The 19,775-nt window shown below is 36.5% G+C and overlaps 1 protein-coding gene across 1 annotated transcript in view; it reads right to left on the bottom strand.

The window, feature by feature from the left end:
- Positions 1–19,775, bottom strand: part of FAT4 (FAT atypical cadherin 4) — a 337,983-nt gene that overhangs the window by 2,990 nt on the left and 315,218 nt on the right. Inside the window, 1 exon segment of the mRNA XM_053703634.1 lies at positions 12,063–12,324. Within this exon segment, the coding sequence (XP_053559609.1) occupies positions 12,063–12,324 (262 nt within the window).

Genomic DNA, 19,775 nt, shown 5'->3' with positions numbered 1-19,775 from the left:
ATCTTTTTATTACATTAACAGGGAAATATACAATCAATTTTTATAATAAACCTGGAACTTGTTGTTTCCAAGTAAATAATAATTATTAAACGGGCCAAGAGAATGATATACAAAATTGCTACAAATTATAGAGTGGGATTGAAATAATAAATTTTCTAACCCCTAATACTTTTACAATAGCATAATGGCATGTGGAATTCTAATAGTGACACAGGTAAGAAGCAAATTAGTTACATCATTTTTTTATAGATATTTATTTATAAGTTTAACTTTTATAATATTACAAATAAAAATCTGTAATATACATAGGTAATTATCTTTCTAAGAGTTGAATTACAATCTTTCCAGTATCGCCTACCGATAACTCATTATCAGTTTTGGAGGATATGTGAAGAACAGTTTTTGGGTGATTAAAATCCAAAATGGAGTATGCCGCTAAAAGTTCACGTCATACATTAAGAGGCATATTTACTAAATGTCTTGCGGACCTGATCCGACAGTGCGGATCAGGTCCGCAAGACATCGCTGAATGCGGACAGCAATACGCTCTCCGTATTCAGCATTGCACCAGCAGCTCACAAGAGCTGCTGGTGCAACACCGCCCCCTGCAGACTCGCGGCCAATGGGCCGCCAGCAGGGGGTGTCAATCAACCCGATCGTACTCGATCGGGTTGAATTGCTGCGATTCCTGTCCGCCTGCTCAGAGCAGGTGGACAGGGTTATGGAGCAGCGGTCTTTGTGACCGCTGCTCCATAACTTGTGTTTCTGGCGAGTCTGAAGACTCGCCAGAAACACGGGCCGTCAAGCTCCTTTCGAAGCTTGATAGATAGGCCCCTAAATATGGATTTCTTGTACATTTTCTTGTATTAGTACTTGTTATTGGGATCAAAAGTGGGAATCCAACCGAAACTGCTAAACAATATGAAAGATGTCAAAAAGGCCAATTAGGGATTTTATGTCTTAAAAGGATGTTGGAAAGTGCTTAGAAAATGGATTGCGATTGCTGAAAAAATTACAGCTCCACTTTAAAAATAATGCTTTTATTGGTGATTCAGAAACCTATATAGATATAGATATTTATTTTACAAAAATGTATACAAATAGAAATAGAAATACAGTATATATTTAGAAAATGGATTGCGACTGCTGAAAAAATTACAGCTCCACTTTAAAAAGAATGCTTTTATTGGTGATTCAGAAACCTATATAGATATAGATATTTATTTTACAAAAATATATACAAATATAAATTCAGTATATATTTAAAAATACATTATCTTTTATGTGAAGAAAATTGGAATGTAAAGTAATTATAAGTCACTTTGGGTTTACCACAGTTGGTCTAACACAGTGTTTTTAACAGCGCGCCCCTTAGAGGTCTATGGTGAAAAGAAGTTCGTTTGGTCATGGTATCTGCAGTCCTGAAGTTAGAGTGCATCTGACTTTCACGCTCATGCTAACTTTTTACTTGCTGGTTCTCTGCCACCTCCTTTACAGGGGGTGAAACACATAAACTTGCATAGACGATAGTGCTAAAATGATATGTTCTAATGAACTAGAATAAGTCATTTTGGCACTATACGGGTCTTTTAAACATTTTTTTTTCTCAAACTTGATTGAATTACACATTTCCAATAAATGTTATATTATTAGAATAAACTCCATGTACTCTGCTTGTGTATACATCAATAAAATATTCAAGAAGTTAGCCAATATTTATGTTTAAAAACACATTTGGTGTATTGTAATTGACAGCACATTTCTGGCAGTCAGCTTAAGTTAGTTCAGTTTGCGGTATAGTTTGTAAAAAATGCTACGCATCTATAAAATATATGATTTTAAATGATTTCTAAATTAATTATATACAGGAAGCGGTTTCTCCTTAATTTTGATTCATACACATGCATTTCGCTGATCTAATTTTCTGGTTTAGTGAGATCATAATAGTTTATTGTATTTTTAAAAACATAATTTCTGCTGTATTTGCTACCTAGGTACAAATATAAAAATAGAAATTGACAACAACAAAACAAATCTGCTATTTCAACATGAAAAATGCAACACTGAAAATTATTTTTAATTTCATAGTATACCTGCACCGACAAAATATTATTGACTATGTTTAGACATTGATAGATGGTGTGCTGTGGTGCTTGTCTAAAATAACTACGGCAGGTAAAAACTTAAAGGGACACTGAACCCAAATTTTTTCTTTCGTGATTCAGATAGAGCATGAAATTTTGAGCAACTTTCTAATTTACTCCTATAATCAATTTTTCTTCATTCTCCTGGTATCTTTATTTGAAATGCAAGAATGTAAGTTTAGATGCCGGCCCATATGTGGTGAACGACCTGGGTTGTCCTTGCTGATTGGTGGATAAACTCATCCACCAATAAAAAAGTGCTGTCCAGAGTTCTGAAGAAAAAAAAAGCTTTGATGCCTTCTTTTTCAAATAAAGATAGCAAGAGAACGAAGAAAAGATTATAATAGGAGTAAATTAGAAAGTTGCTTAAATTTGCATGCTCTATCTGAATCATGAAAGAAAAAAATTGGGTTTAGTGTCCCTTTAAAGGGACAGTCAACCCCAAAATTTGTATTGATGATAGATAATCCCTGTATTACCCATTCCCCAGTTTTGCACAACCAACACAGTTTTATTAACATACAGCCAGATTACGAGTTTTGAACGCTATAGGGAAATTAACGATCGCAGCTTTTTCTGCGGTATTTCACTTCCTATAGCGCTGGTATTATAAGTTTACAAAAAGCAGGCATTTGCGGGCGATATGGCAGCGTTGAGCTCCATAACGCACCCAAATACCAGCGCTGCTTTGACGTGCTCGTGCACGATTTCCCCATAGACTTCAATGGGGAGAGCCGGCAATAATGGAGCGTAAAGCTCCGTAACGCAGCCCCATTCAAGTCTATGGGGAAAAAAAATGTACGTTTACACCTAACACCCTAACATTAACCCTGAGTCTAAACACCCCTAATCTGCTGCCCCCAACATCGCCGCCACCTACATTACTGTTATTAACCCCTAATCTGCTGCCCCCAACATCGCTGCCACCTCCATTACTGTTATTAACCCCTAATCTGCTGCCCCAACATCGCCACCATCTACATTACTGTTATTAACCCCTAATCTGCTGCCCCAACATCGCCGCAACCTACATTACTGTTATTAACCCCTAATCTGCCGCCCCAATCTCGTCGCCACCTAACTACACTTATTAACCCCTAATCTGCTTCCCCTAATGTCGCCGCCACTATACTAAAGTTATTAACCCCTAAACCTAACCCTAAGTCTAACCCTAAGGTAACCCTATCCCTAACACCCACTAACTTTAACCTAATTAAAATAATTCCAAATAAATATTACAATTATTACCTAAATAATTCCTATTTAAAACTAAATAAATACGGGGCAGAGCAAGCAACAGAACGGAGCGGTCATACAATCTCATAGCTCCGGCTAACTACAATTCTTAAAACTATAATTGACTGCTCTGACCAGTCTAATTTACTATTTACAGTTTGGCCAAAGTGTTAAGGCACTTGGACAAGAGAAACAGAGACTGGGAAATAATTTCGTCAGGGGAAACAACACACTTTATGAGGCCCTTGTGTGAACACCTTGTGGAGCAGCCATATCTCGGGATCCTGTGGAGACCTAGCCAAAGAGACTGTGCAACCCTGATTACCTCTCCCACTCATTTGAGTGGCAGACCTGTACAGAAGCGGGTGAAGTGAGGTGTAAATGCGATGGAAGTTTACAGCAGCGCTCTCTCAGAGTCGAATGCACTGCCTGCTGCGTAGCCATTTTGGGATGTGGCAAACTATAATACCGTAGTCTAGATTTCAGCTTTTACTTTTCAGGCGACTGAGCACACGGGCCAACACGAGTTTCCGCAGCGATCATCAGAGCAGTCAGTGTCTAACACCTACTATGGATCCCAATACCCTGCTGCTGGAAATTGTCCACCTACTACAGCAACACCGAAGTGGCATATCGGCCGCCTACTGATGTTCCTCCAGCTCAAAGGGACAAAGATAGTGAGATTGGTAAGTTCTATGGAGGCGACGCTTTGGGGCCCCAGCGTACGCCACCCTCTGTGACAAGCTTGTCCTCCCTGTTGCTCTGCTGTTCAGAGGTCACTGACGGCTCACTTTCTGGGTATGTAGCAGGTCAGATGCCTAATAAATCAAACAATGTAGAAGAGAGTGTCCGAGCAGAGAATATTTGTGATTTTAAGGGGCAGTGTGAGGAATGTTTGGACATTGACTGGCAACCTGGGGAATCAGTGGTCTCTACTCCGAGTAGGATTTTAGCTGGGATACATTTTGGAGGATCATTGGCTATTGAATGTGAATACCTAAGTATCTGTGGACTTAAGCTCACGCCTTGTGCATGGTCTCGTACTGTTCAGCATCCAACATCTCCTATACCTCAATCTGGCATTGTTAGGCCAACGTCTGCCACACAGAGGGGCCTCAAACGAGGCATAGGCTAAATTTGTCATCAGACTGTGATAACATATATATATATATATATATATAATTTACTTCTTTTTTTTTTCAAAAATCCATTCTGTCATATGTACCACTGTTATCTGAAAGGTTTACCCCGTTTGTCTGTTCTAGTTTTGAGGTTTGTTTACCATTAAGTTCCTAGGAAAAGTTTATCCCTAGACCGGACCAAATATCATATAAGTGCTATTAGGCAATCTTGTCTGCGCAATATTCTGCCCGCGTGGCAGTCATTCTTCAGGATTCTAAGTAGCGGCATTAAGCTTTGTGAGGTGAATGAGCGCACAATCTTGAGCAAGATGGGCTATAACACTTCCTACTACTACTACTCACACTTGTTAATTCAAATCTTTATATTTGTTAATTGTAGTAATGGTCCTGATAAGATTTGGTTATATATATGTTGCTACTATTTCACTTCTTCTCTTGGTGTGTTAGTTAATTGTCCCTCATTACATAGGTCACACTTATATATGTAGAGATATGAAAGATATTATTTACACTTCCCAGTCAAATCTGATGACAGATATAGTATATTTAAATACCTCTGTCCTATGTCCTAAATAACTATGCGGTCAATGGATCCTATATAACTAGAAGGGCAATCTCTATTATAGGCTACACAACAGAGACTTTTGAGGTGGATGGTTGTTCTCTCCTGTGGCTGAGTTGGGAAGCCATGTACCATACATTCATAGATGTGAACTACTCATTTGGTGGGAGAAGCTGCCAGCAGCCGTGGTTACGCTCTGTACACTGTTTTGCTTAAAAATGTGTTGATTATGCAATGTTGGCTTCCCTAAAATCTGAATATTACTAACCCTCTTAACCACTGAATATACCTATGGTTGTGTAAATATGCCATATGACCCTGGGAACAAGTTTTTCTATCTACACTCTTACCCTCATATCCCTTCTTACACTCTAGCATTTGTGATAGTGGCCTATATGTCGTTAAATAGATAGTACCAAGGCACTGGGAAAGGATATATTTCCCGCAACAGTCAAGTGTATTCTCCCCCAAGGTAACCTACAATCTACCAATTAGTAAGTTTTCATATGGAGATAGGACCTTTACTGCATGCGGCCTACCATGTTTTAACAACTACCCCCCCCCCCCATATAATGTGTTTCCTTGATAAGGAAGACTAACTATGCAACTTATCTAGTCTATGCTGCACCCCTTAAGATTCTTCTAACTCTTTGCCTACAACAGTCTACCAACATTGTTCACTCCTACTGATAAGTTGAGTTTAACATTATGCATCTAATAATTCATTTTTGCTATCATTTAAAGTACTAATTGTTAAATTATTCTAAAAAGTGACCACTCAAAATGCTAATTTCAGTTCACGTAAAATAGAAAAAGAGGTTCCATAAGATTATTCCTATTGAGACTTTTGTCTTCTATTTACAGGAGACTTTTGTCTTCTATTTACAGGTATACCCCGCTCATACAGCGGGTTAGGGACCGGAGTGAAAACCGCCTTAAAGTGAAACAAGGCAGTTTTAGCTATCTTTTCACTTGCCAGTGTGTTTAAAAACTTAAAAACATGTTTAAACTAACATATATTAGAGGTGCAATATTGCTATGTTTAGTTTAACACTAGCTCAGCACAGTATTCAATAAATACTGTACCTGTAAAATAGTGACAATTACTGTAGTAAAATTTGCCAGACTATAATACTGAGACACAGATTGCACTGTAATGCTGTAAACAAAGTGAACTGCACATAACAAAATGTGCCAGTCACTTTTCTCGCAATCTTACGAAGATTACAGCACTGTTTCATATATTTGGAGGTTGAACTTCAGCTCCACAAAGCGCTGTATTAGCGAAGCGCTGTAAAGTGAGGTATACCTGTATATAGAAATTGTCACATTGAAATGTACCATTCATGTTTGTTTTACTGACATGTCTTATATAAGTTGTAATGTTTTCACACAACCTCAATAAAAAATTATATAAAAAAAACAACTAAATAAATACTTACCTGTAAAATAAAACCTAAGCTAGCTACAATATAACTAATCGTCATATTGTATCTAGCTTAGGTTTTATTTTTATTTCACAGGTAAGTTTGTATTTATTTTAACTAGGTAGACTAGTTAGAAAATAGTTATTAACTATTTACTAACTACCTAGTAAAAATAAATACAAATGTACCTGTGAAATAAAACCTAACTTGTCTTACAGTAAAACCTAACAATACACTAAAATTAAATAAATTACATTCATGAAATACAATTAACTAAATCACACAAAAACCCCCACTAAGTTACACAAAATAAAAAAGTTGATCAAATATTTAAACTAATTACACCTAATCTAATAGCCCTATTAAAATAAAAAAGCCCCCCCAAATAATAAAACCCCTAGCCTAAACTAAACTGCCAATAGCCCTTAAAAGGGCCTTTTGCGGGGCATTGCCCCAAAGAAATCAGCTCTTTTGCATGGAAAAAAAAATACAAACAACCCCCCAACAGTAAAACCCACCACCCACACAACCAACTCCCCCAAATAAAAACCTACCTAAAAAAAACTAAGCTACCCATTGGCCTGAAAAGGGCATTTGGATGAGCATTGCCCTTAAAAGGGCATTCAGCTCTTTTACATTGCCTAAACCCTAAGCTAAAAATAAAACCCACCCAATAAACCCTTAATAAAACCTAACACTAACCCCTGAAGATCCACTTACAGTTTTGTAAGAACGGACATCCATCCTCATCCAGCCGGGAGAAGTCTTCATCCAAGCGGCAAGAAGTCCTCAACGAAGCTGGGAGAAGTCTTCATCCAAGCGGCAAGAAGTCGTCCTCCATGCGGGCAGAAGTCTTCATCCAGACGGCATCTTCTATCTTCATCCTTCCGGCGCGGAGCAGCTCCATCTTCAAGACATCCAGCGCAGAGCATCCTCTTCATACGGTCTCAGCCGTACACTGAAGGTTCCCTTTAAGGAATGTCATCCAAGATCGGAATTAAAGGGAAAAAATCCTATTGGCTGATGCAATCAGCCAATAGGATTGAGCTTCAATCCTATTGGCTGACCCAATCAGTCAATGGGATTGAGCTCGCATTCTATTGGCTGTTCCAATCAGCCAATAGAATGCAAGCTTAATCCTATTGGCTGATTGGATCAGCCAATAGGATTAAAGCTCAATCCTATTGGCTGAATGCATCAGCCAATAGGATTTTTTCCCTTTAATTCCAATCTTGGATGACATTCCTTAAAGGGAACCTTCAGTGTACGGCTGAGACTGATTTTTTACCCTTTAATTCCTATTGGCTGATAGAATTCTATCAGATAATCGGAATTTAAGGGACGCCATCTTGGATGAAGTCCCTTAAAGGGAACCTTCAGTGTACGGCTGGGACCGTATGAAGAGGATGCTCCATACCGGATGTCTTGAAGATGGAGCCACCCCACGCCGGAAGGATGAAGATAGAAGATGCCGTCTGGATGAAGACTTCTGGCCGCCTGGATGATGACTTATTACCGCTTGGATGAAGACTTCTCCTGGCTTCATTGAGGACTTCTTTCGCTTGGATGTGGACTTCACCGGCTGGATGAGGATGCATGTCCTTTCTTCCAAAACTGTAAGTGGATCTTCGGGGGTATGTGTTAGGTTTTATTAAGGGTTTATTGGGTGGGTTTTATTTTTAGCTTAGGGTTTGGGCATGTAAAAGAGCTGAATGCCCTTTTAAGGGCAATGCCCATCCAAATGCCCTTTTCAGGGCAATGGGTAGCTTAGGTTTTTTAGATAGAATTTTATTTGGGGGTTTGGTTGTGTGGGTGGTGGGTTTAACTGCTGGGGGGGATGTTTGTATTTTTATTTGCCAGGTAAAAGAGCTGATATCTTTTGGGCAATGCCCTGCAAAAGGTCTTTTTAAGGGCTATTGGCAGTTTAGTTTAGGCTAGGGGTTTTATTATTTTGGGGGGCTTTTAATTTTGATAGGGCTATTAGATTAGGAGTAATTAGTTTAAATATTTGATAATTTCTTTTTTATTTTGTGTAAATTAGTGTTTTTTGGGGTTTTTTTGTAATTTAGTTAATTGTATTTGATAAATGTAATTTATTTAATTTTAGTGTAATGTTAGGTTTTACTGTAAGACAGGTTAGGTTTTATTTTACAGGTAAATTTGTATTTATTTTAACTAGGTAGTTAGTAAATAGTTAATAAATATTTAATAACTAGTCTACCTAGTTAAAATAAATACAAACTTACCTGTGAAATAAAAATAAAACATAAGCTAGATAAAATATAAGTATTAGTTATATTGTAGCTCGCTTAGGTTTTATTTTACAGGTAAGTATTTATTTAGTTTTAAATAGGAATAATTTAGGTATTAATTGTAATTTGTATTTGGAATTATTTTAATTATGTTATAGTTAGTGTGTGTTAGGGTTACGTTAGGGTTAGACTTAGGGTTAGGTTTAGGGGTTAATAACTTTAGTATAGTGGCGGCGACATTGGGGCAGATTAGGGGTTAATAAGTGTAGTTAGGTGGCGGCGATTTGGGGGGCAGCAAATTAGGGGTATAACAGTATAATGTAGGTTGCGGCGATGTTAGGGACAGCAGATTAGGGGTTAATAAGTGTGTGTAGGTGGCAACAACATTGGGGGCAGCAGATTAGGAGTTAATAATATTTAACTAGTGTTTGCGATGCGGATTAGGGGTTAATATGTTTATTATAGTGGCGGTGATGTCCGGAGCGGCAAATTAGGGGTTAATAATTTTATTTTAGTGTTTGCGATGCAGGAGGGCTTCGGTTTAGGGGTTAATAGGTAGTTTATGGGTGTTAGTGTACTTTGTAACACTTTAGTTATGAGTTTTATGGTACAGCTTTGTAACGTAAAACCCATAACTACTGACTTTCAGGTGGCGGCCTATAACTTGTAGTTATAGGCTGTACTGCTCACTTTTTGGCCTCCCAGGCAAACTCGTCATACCGGCGCTGTGAAAGTCCCATTGAAAAAGGACTTTTTGAAAGGTGCTGTAGTTACGTTGCGTGACGGCAAAAAAGGTGTGCGGTACAACTCTACCTACAACACCTGTAATACCAGCTGTAGTGAAAAAGAGCCATAATGCTGCTTTTTCTCTCATAACGCACAACTCCTAATCTAGCTGATAGCTATTTATTTATTATCTATTGACTTGCATTTTAGTCAATTAGTGCAGTGTAAGCCACAACTCCACAACTCCACGTTAGTGAGCACAATGTTATCTATATGGCACACATGAACTAGCAGTCTCCTATAGTGGCTTAGAAACAGGCTGAAATTTAGAGGTTTAAATGTTATAAAATATATTAATATAAACATGTTGGTTGTGCAAAGCTGGAGAATGGGTAGTAAAGGAATTATCTATCTTTTTAAGCAATAACAATTTTGGTGTTGACTGTCCCTTTAAAGTCATTATAGTAAAGCCTGCTTAGGTGAAAATCTCCCTGGCAAATTCAGTTAACAACTCTGTTGCTGTTTAAATCTGTGGTTTCACTATTTCATTTGCTACAAGCTAATGTTTTGAATACAAGGACAATCCACAAACAACAATGTTTATGCAGGAACGGAGACATGCAAAGTACCTTTTTCCTATTTATCCAATAGTACTGGCACAACTTGCATAGTAGGTTTTGGCACAAAAAAGCACAAAGACTGCTTAGCTCCACAAGTCCAAGTGAAGCACTGAGATTTATGAAGTAGCCAAAGGGACACAATTCATAAGCTTGTAAACAAAATATAATCTGTACATGTGCATATTTAACATAATTGTGGAGACCTTAGATTTTTTTTTACTTTTTTAAAACCACAGCTGCTATCATGATATTTCTTATGGTTGGGTGGAATGGTGTAGATGAAATCCAAAGATCTAGGCACATGCTGTGAACTTTATGCCTGGCACACTCATATCAGGCAATCACAAAGCCGACACTGAGTGATTAACCAGAAAGGTGAAACATTCACATTTTGCTCTGCATTTCAAAATTACCCCAATACTTCAGAAATTATTTTAAATAACATTTTTTTTTTATTTATTTATATTAATATTTATCATTTTTAGTTATGTAATGTTATTTAAAAATTACTTCTCTTTATCTTTGTGATTATAATAAAAACAAACTTAATGAGACAGTAAAGTCATAATTAGACATTCATGATTCAGAAAGAGCATAACATTTTAAACAACTTTCCAATTTACTTTTATTATTTAATTTGCTTCCATCTCTTGTTATCCTTTGTTGAAGGGTTTAGCTAAGTAAGCTCAGGAGCAGCAAAGCACCTGGGTGCTAGCTGCTGATTGGTAGCTGCATATATATATATATATATATATATTGTCATTGGCTCACTCCATGTTTTCATTTAGAAACTAGTAGTGCATTGCTGCTCCATTAACAAATGATACCGTATGAGATCGGGCGGATTGATGTCTGCAGCCTTAGAGGAGGCGTACGAGTAAAGGAGCAGCGGTCTTAAGACCGCTGCTTCTTAACTCCTGTTTCCGGCGAGCCTGAAGGCTCGTGCGGAAACAGGGGCATTCAGCCCTTAATAAATCGGCCCCAAAGCATACAATTTACTTCTGTTAACTCATTTGCTTTGTTCCCATGATAATGTTTGTCTGGAGCACTACATGGCAGGAAACTGTAATGCCATCTAATGTTCTTGCAAATGGATAGCTGTTGCCATATAGTGCTCCAAAAATGGGCAGGCTCCTAAGCTTGCATTCCTGCTTTTCAACCAAAGATACCAGGAGAACAAAGAAAAAATATAATAGAAGTAAATTAGAAAGTTGTTTGAAAGTGCATTCTCTATCTGAATCAAGAAAGAAAATGTTTTAGTTTCATATCCCTTTAATTACAAAATTTGCAGAACAAACCCAGCTGTTTCACCAGTTAAACGCTTACAGCAAGAAATGTGTTTACACTGCAACAATATATGAATAAGCCTAATTAAATATATAGATAATATAACAATTTATAGAACCCCAATGCTGTATTAGGTTTAAAAGCTCTTTAGCTATCAATTACCACCTAATGACCTAGGCCTCTATTTAACAAAGTTTGGTGGACCTGATCCGACTCGATCGGGTTGATTTACGGGGATGTCTGTCCGCCTGCTCAGAGCAGGCGGACAGGTTATGGAGCAGCGGTCTTTGTGACCGCTGCTTCATAACTGCTGTTTCTGGCGAGTCTGAAGACTCGCCAGAAACACGGGCCGTCAAGCTCAATACGGGGCTTGATAGCTAGGCCCCCTAGAGTTGGTAGGTGAAAAAATTAAAGTTACAGTAGTAGAAATACAAATGTACTAATCATCAATTCAAATAAAATGTCATGATCCAACACTTGGACATAAATTATTATGTTTTAAAAGTAAATAAGTCACAAATTAATTAGAAAGTCAAAGTTATGTATTGTGCTTACAATAGATAAACTAACTAGAATTAATAACTTTTCTAAAATAATGAATACAAGCAGAAATGTTATGTATGAATGTTACATATATATATTGTATCTGTACATAAAAACAATTACCATTATAACTTGCTTGAGATATTTGTCCATGTGGTTCTCCTCCAAGCTGCATTGTTAGAACATTGAGACCTCCAAAATCCTGAGTTATATGATGTATATCCCTGCTGTAGGCTTTGTCTATCGATAAAGAAGTAATTGAGCCATTCTTCTCCATTGTAAAGGTGTGCCAGCGACCATCAGCTACGTAGAGCTCGGGAATGTTCCTCTCTACTTTTCCTGCTACACCTGCATCAGATGTGTAGTGAAGTTTTCCATTTTTCACCTGTTATAAAAGAGGTATAAATGTTACATTCTTAGGAGATAACACTGTGGTTAGGATATATTAAAAAGATGTCCTATCTTTGTTTCAAATTAAATGCAAAAGTAAATCATTTTCGGCTAGATTTAGAGTTCTGCGGCCAAAGGGGTGCGTTAGCTACGCGTGCTTTTTTTCCCCCGCACCTTTTAAATACCGCTGGTATTTAGAGTTCACAGAATGGCTGGGTTTTCAGTGCGTTAGGCTCCAAAAAGGGAGTGTAGAGCATAATTTAACGCTACTGCAACTCTCGATACCAGCGGTGCTTACAGATGCGGTCAGCTTCAAAAACGTGCTCGTGCACAATTCCCCCATAGAAAACAATGGGGCTGTTTGAGCTGAAAAAAAACCTAACACCTGCAAAAAAGCAACGTTCAGCTCCTAACGCAGCCCCATTGTTTACTATGGGGAAACACTTCCTACGTGTGCACCTAACACTCTAACATGTACCCCGAGTCTAAACACCCCTAACCTTACACTTATTAACCCCTAATCTGCCGCCCCCGCTATCGCTGACACCTGCATATTTTTTTAACCCCTAATCTGCCGCTCCGTATACCGCCGCAACATACATTATAGTTATGTACCCCTAATCTGCTGCCCCTAACACCGCCGACCCCTATATTATATGTAATAACCCCTAATCTGCCCCCCTCAACGTCGCCGCCAGCTACCTACACTTATTAACCCCGAATCTGCAGATCGGATCTCGTCGCTAGTCTAATAAATGAACCCCTAAAGCTAAGTCTAACCCTAACACCCCCCTAAGTTAAATATAATTTTATTCTAACGAAATAAATTGGGCTTGGATCAAGACTTCGGCACCCTCTTCTGGACCGATCGGTGAACCTGGCATGGTGAAAACAAGGTAGGGAGATCTTCAGGGGCTTAGTGTTAGGTTTATTTAAGGGGGGTTTGGGCTGAATTCTTTGGGGCATGCCCCGCAAATGGCCCTTTTTAGGGCTGGTAAGGTAAAAGAGCTTTGAACTTTTTTAATTTAGAATAGGGTAGGGCATTTTTTTATTTTGGGGGTCTTTGTTATTTTATTAGGGGGCTTAGAGTAGGTGTAATTAGTTTAAAATTGTTGTAATATTTTTCTAATGTTGGTAAATATTTTTTTATTTTTTGTAACTTAGTTCTTTTTTATTTTTTGTACTTTAGTTAGTTTATTTCATTGTAGTTAATTGTAGGTAGTTTATTTAATTAATTTATTGATAGTGTAGTGTTAGGTTTAATTGTAGGTAATTGTAGGTAGTTTATTTAATTAATTTATTGATAGTGTAGTGTTAGGTTTAATTGTAGGTAATTGTAGGTATTTTATTTAATTAATTTATTGATAGTGTAGTGTTAGGTTTAATTGTAACTTAGGTTAGGATTTATTTTACAGGTAATTTTGTAATTATTTTAACTAGGTAACTATTTAATAGTTCTTAACTATTTAATAGCTATTGTACCTGGTTAAAATAAATACAAAGTTGCCTGTAAAATAAATATTAATCCTAAAATAGCTACAATATAATTATTATTTATATTGTAGCTATATTAGGGTTTATTTTACAGGTAAGTATTTAGATTTAAATAGGAATAATTTATTTAATAAGAGTTAATTTATTTTGTTAGAATAAAATTATATTTAACTTAGGGGGTGTTAGGGTTAGGGTTAAAATTAGCTTTAGGGGTTAAAAAATTTATTAGAGTAGCGGTGAGCTCCGATCGGCAGATTAGGGGTTAATACTTGCAGTTAGGTGTCGGCGATGTTAGGGAGGGCAGATTAGGGGTTAATACTATTTATTATAGGGTTATTGAGGCGGGAGTGAGGCGGATTAGGGGTTAATAACTTTATTATAGTAGCGGTGCGGTCCGCTCGGCAGATTAGGGGTTAATAAGTGTAGGCAGAATATGAGGCGACGTTGAGGGGGGCAGATTAGGGGTTAATAAATATAATATAGGGGTCGGCGGTGTTAGGGGCAGCAGATTAGGGGTTCATAGGGATAATGTAGGTGGCAGCGGTGTGCGGTCGGCAGATTAGGGGTTAAAAAATGTTAATAGAGTGGCGGCGATGTGGGGGGACCTGGTTTAGGGGTACATAGGTAGTTTATGGGTGTTAGTGTACTTTAGAGCACAGTAGTTAAGAGCTTTATAAACCGGCGTTAGCCCAGAAAGCTCTTAACTACTGACTTTTTTCTGCGGCTGGAGTTTTGTCGTTAGATTTCTAACGCTCACTTCAGACACGACTCTAAATACCGGCGTTAGAAAGATCCCATTGAAAAGATAGGATACGCAATTGACGTAAGGGGATCTGCGGTATGGAAAAGTCGCGGCTGGAAAGTGAGCGTTAGACCCTTTAATGACTGGCTCCAAATACCAGAGGGCGGTAAAAACCAGCGTTAGGAGCCTCTAACGCTGGTTTTGACGGCTACCGCCCAACTCTAAATCTAGGCCTTTGAGTTTTTCGATACATACATTTAGGGAAGTGAAATATATATATATATATATATATATATATATATATATACACAATTTAGGCTGTGTAATATCAGATATAATATTAAACATAGTCAAGTAGATAAAAATAAATACTAAATACTAAAAAAGTATAAGTATAAATATATCAGGCAGAAATAAAATCTACAAACAAAATGCATTTCCACTTTGATGGCTTTGATAGAATCATATTGCTTAAAGGGACACTCAATCAAAATTAAACTTTCATTATGCAGATAGAGCATGCCATTTTAAACAACTTTCCAATTTACTTCCATTAACAAAATGTGCACAGTCTTTTTATATTTAAACTTTTTGAGTCGCCAGCTCCTACTGAGCACGTGCAAGAATAAGTGTGTATGCATTTGTGCATGGCTGATGGCTGTCATATGGTACGTGTATGCATTTGTGATTGGCTGATGGCTGTCACATGGTACAGAGGGAGTGGAAATAGACATAACTTTTAAAAATGTCAGAAAAAAAATCTACTACTCATTTGAAGTTCAGACTAAGTGCTGTTGCATTGTCTTGTTATCTTACATGTGTTTATTATGCAAATGTACTGTGTTGACTGGTCCTTTAAAGGGACATGAAACCCAAATTTTTTCTTTCATGATTTAGAAAGAGCATGTGATTTTGAACAACTTTCCAATTTACTTATATTATTTAATTTGCTTCCTTCACCAGTTATCCTTTGCTGAAAGGTTCATCTAGGTAAGCTCAGGTGTAGCAAAGAACCTAGGTTCTAGCTGCTGATTGGTGGCTGCATATATATACTAATTGTCATTGGCTCGCCCATGTGCTAGTTAGAAACCAGCAGTGCATTGCTGCTTCTTCAGCAAATGATACCAAGAGAATGAAGCAAATTTGATAATAGAAGTAAACTGGAAAGTTGTTTAAAATTGTATGTTCTACCTAAAGCATGAAATAATTGTTGGGGGTTTCTTGTCCCTTTAAATATCACCTAACCTGCTCTCTAAAATGCATGACTCATCTGATTTAGTCCCATGGTCTCTGCTGTCCCCTTAATTGTCCCAATATTTAAACATTTTCAATGTTTGCTACAGTCCCCTTTATTGCAAGGAAGCTACTGTCTACTGGTTTTCTTTCTTGGTGACCACACATTTTTGATATGCATAATACACTCCAATCTATTTCCTTTCAACATAATCACAATAGTGTGTTTTCCCAATTACAATCCATTTTCTCAATACTTTTCACTAGGCTTTGAAGACCATTGTACACTTATCCAATTTGACATCTAAAGGAAGTAAATGAAATCCTGAACTGGACTTTTTTATATTTTTGTCAGTATTCCAAGACAATTTGGAATATTTCTATTATGTTGCTCATGCGCAAGACACAAATATATGTGTATGTAAATTTACTATGTATATGTATTTAAAGGGACAGTCTACATCAGAATTCTTATTGTTTAAAAAGATAGATAATATATTTATTATCCATTCCCCAGTTTTGCATAACCAACACAGTTATATTAATACACTTTTGACAGACTTGCATTTTAGCTAATCAGTGCTGACTCATAAATAACTCCAAGGGAGTAAGCACAATGTTATCTTTATGGCACACATGAACTAGCGCTGTCTATCTGTGAAAAACTGTCAAAATGCACCGAGATAAGAGACGGCCTTAAGGGCTTAGAAATTAGCATATGAGCCTACCTAAGTTTAGCTTTCAACAAAGAAAACCAAGTGAACAAAGCAAATTTGAAAGTTGTTTACATTTACATGCCCTATTTGAATCATGAACGTTTAATTTTGACTAGACTGTCCCTTTAAATAGGTTAGAAATAGTTTTATGCTATAACATTTTGCCTATTAATGCTGAGCATTGTGGATTTTAAGAGATAATAATGGAAGTAAACAATAATCCACTAAGAATTGCTACTTAAAGGGACAGAGAAAATAATATTTATCTATTCTGCTTTAGAATATTGATTTCAACAATTTATTAACATGTATCTTTTCAGAAGATACTTAAGAGTATATTTATTTCACTTCAAGAACTGCACTTTTTACATGCAGCGGGAGCATATGTAGGCTCTGACCAATGTATATGAATCAAGTATGAAATGTAGTTTATGAAACGCTTGCACTGTATGTTCACTCAGAGTATCAAGGTAAAAAGAGTGATTTTTATTTATCAATACATTTTAAAGATGTTATTTATATATATAAAATATACATTATTATATAAAATTATATACTATTTTGCACAAAATATTATCTTGCTCATTTGCATTATGGATGTTCTGCACAAATGTATACAGTTTATCTACAGTTATAGTTGAACAGTAAATTAATGAAAATATCTTTAACTTTTTACTGACAAATTATGACAAGTAATAACAAAGACACTGACAATTTACTTTTCAATCTCTTTTTAATGATATTGCCCTGAGAGTACAATAAGTCAGATTTGAGTTTCCAGCAACTGGATATGTGTTAGCTACAAGACTTTATTAACATGAGCCACAGAAGGGAAATGGAAGAAGAATTCTGGAATATATTATAAAATTTTGATGTCATGTTTTGACATAAACATTCTGAACTAGGCTATGTATGTTTAGTAGTCAGATTTCACAAGGTCCAGAAGGTATTCATGGTAATGATAAAAAAAGAAGCAGGTGACAATTCTGTTTAAATACCCTATAAAAACTCAACTTATTTGGGGTTTAAAGGGATACTAAACCCAATTTTTTTCTTTCATGATTCAGATAGAGCATGAGATTTTAAGCACCTTTCTAATTTACTCCTATTATCAATTTTTCTTTGTTCTCATACTATCTTGATTTGAAAAAGCAGTACTGTAAGCTTTAGAGCCGGATCATTTTTTGTTCAGCACCCTGGTAGCACTTGCTGATTTGTGGCTAAATGTAGCAAACCAATCAGCAAGCGCTACCAAGGTGCTGAACTAAAAATGGGCTGGCTCCTAACCTTTCATTACTGCTTTTTCAAATCAAGATAACATGAGAACAAAGAAAAAATGATAATAGGAGTAAATTAGAACGTTGCTTAAAATTGCATGCTCTATCTGAATCATGAAAGAAAAAATGTGGGGTTAGTATCCCTTTAATGTTTGATTATCCAAAACTTTTCCAGCATGGAGAGGAATCACACACAAAAAATATTTTTTGAGAATTATTTTGTAATGTAGGCGTTTCTTCTTTGCATCCTGAACTCTGCTTAGTTTCATAAACAGGAGGAGACTTCATAAACAATCTGGCCAGACCAGGGAGCTTTAGAGAATGAGGCCCTTAGACTCAAGCTAACGTGCTTCACTTATCTATATTGTGTGCTTATTTCTACTTATTTTTAATCTGTTTTAGTTATTTTTAACTAAAACACACCCACAATGTGGAGTAGTTAAAATATGGAATAAATAGCAATATATATTTTAATATAGTGGGCAACAGAATTCAGTGCTAGCTGAGATCATTCCTTCAAATTTGGCACTATACTCCTAAGTACAAATTGGCTTATGCTAAATAAACCTCTGCATTGCCCAGAGAATAATTTAAAGGGGACATTAAACTGCTGGGCACAAATAGCCTAGAATGATTACTGATTTTTGTGTTATTGGATTTCATCCTGTTTCTACACAAATCAATTATACTGTTTTAATAGCTTAAAGTTGCAATATACTCAAGCTCCGCCTCTTTGTACTGTGGGCTGCCATCTTGGAGCTCAGGTATTCTCACAGTCTGTGACAGAAGCTGTGTCACAGATCAGTAATATTGCCTGCAGTTTGAGCTGCAGGAACAGAATGAAATGCACTAACAAAGGGCCAGATTACAAGTGGCATGCTATTTAGCGCTTTCACTCACACACAAAACTAAATATTTTGCGCATAAGTGAATGCCAGCGCTCGCTAACTTGAGAATTTCAGATATTGCGACTGCTTTAACTTCTTCACCCCATAGACTTCAATGGTGCGTGCAAACTGCAAAATAAAACTAACGCTTATTGCTCTCGCGCTAACCGACACTGAGTTAGACCAACTGCGCTAACCCAAAGGTAGTTATGAATATTTTACATTCCAATGTTCTTCACATAGAAGAAAATCTTCTATTTATTTTTAAATATATTTATATTTATATATATATATATATATATATATATATATATATATATATATATATAGTTTTGTAAAATATATATCTATACCTATATATCTATATTTATATATAGGTATAGTTATATATAGAACATAGGAATGTAAAATATTTACAGTACACAATAAAGCACATTATTAAATACTGAAATTTATAAAAAATGATTTGTCAAGTATTTGAGTGGAAAGGGCTCCACAGTATACATGTGTATCTTTGTTTTTTTATGTGTATTTATGTATATATACACACACATGTAAACATATATACCATGTATACACATATAAACATATGTATATATACATACATACACATATTTACACATGTATATTATATGTATGTATATATCTATTATCCATATGCGGCGAAGGCCTGCACGCAGCTTCTCAAGTTTGGAAGCTGTCCACACGCCTTTTGATACATGGGGCCCTAAATGTTTATTTTGGTATATTTATGTTATGTTTGGTGCATCTTTTTATTTAGCCCTAACCCTTTAGTCGAGGACTTCATGCGCAAATTTAGTTTGCACTTCTGCGGTCACGTTTACATTCAACTTGTAATACACGTGCAAGTTAGCTTGAACGCAATATTTTAATATTGCACGTGTGCTAACATTAGCGCGCCACTTGTAATCTACCTAGCCCATAGCGAATAGTTACTATTCTTTTGTAGATGAGCTCAGCAGTTTAATGGCCCTTTAATTTGTACTGCTATCTTACTCTCTTTCCCTTTTTCAGTCATGTTCTATTAAGCATTAGAGCTGCATGAAGCAGTTTTTTTGCATAAGATATAATTCTAA

The sequence above is a fragment of the Bombina bombina genome, chromosome 2 (genome assembly GCF_027579735.1).
Source record: "Bombina bombina isolate aBomBom1 chromosome 2, aBomBom1.pri, whole genome shotgun sequence".
NCBI classification, from domain to species: Eukaryota; Metazoa; Chordata; class Amphibia; order Anura; family Bombinatoridae; genus Bombina; species Bombina bombina.
This window is presented reverse-complemented; position numbering and strand designations above follow the sequence as displayed.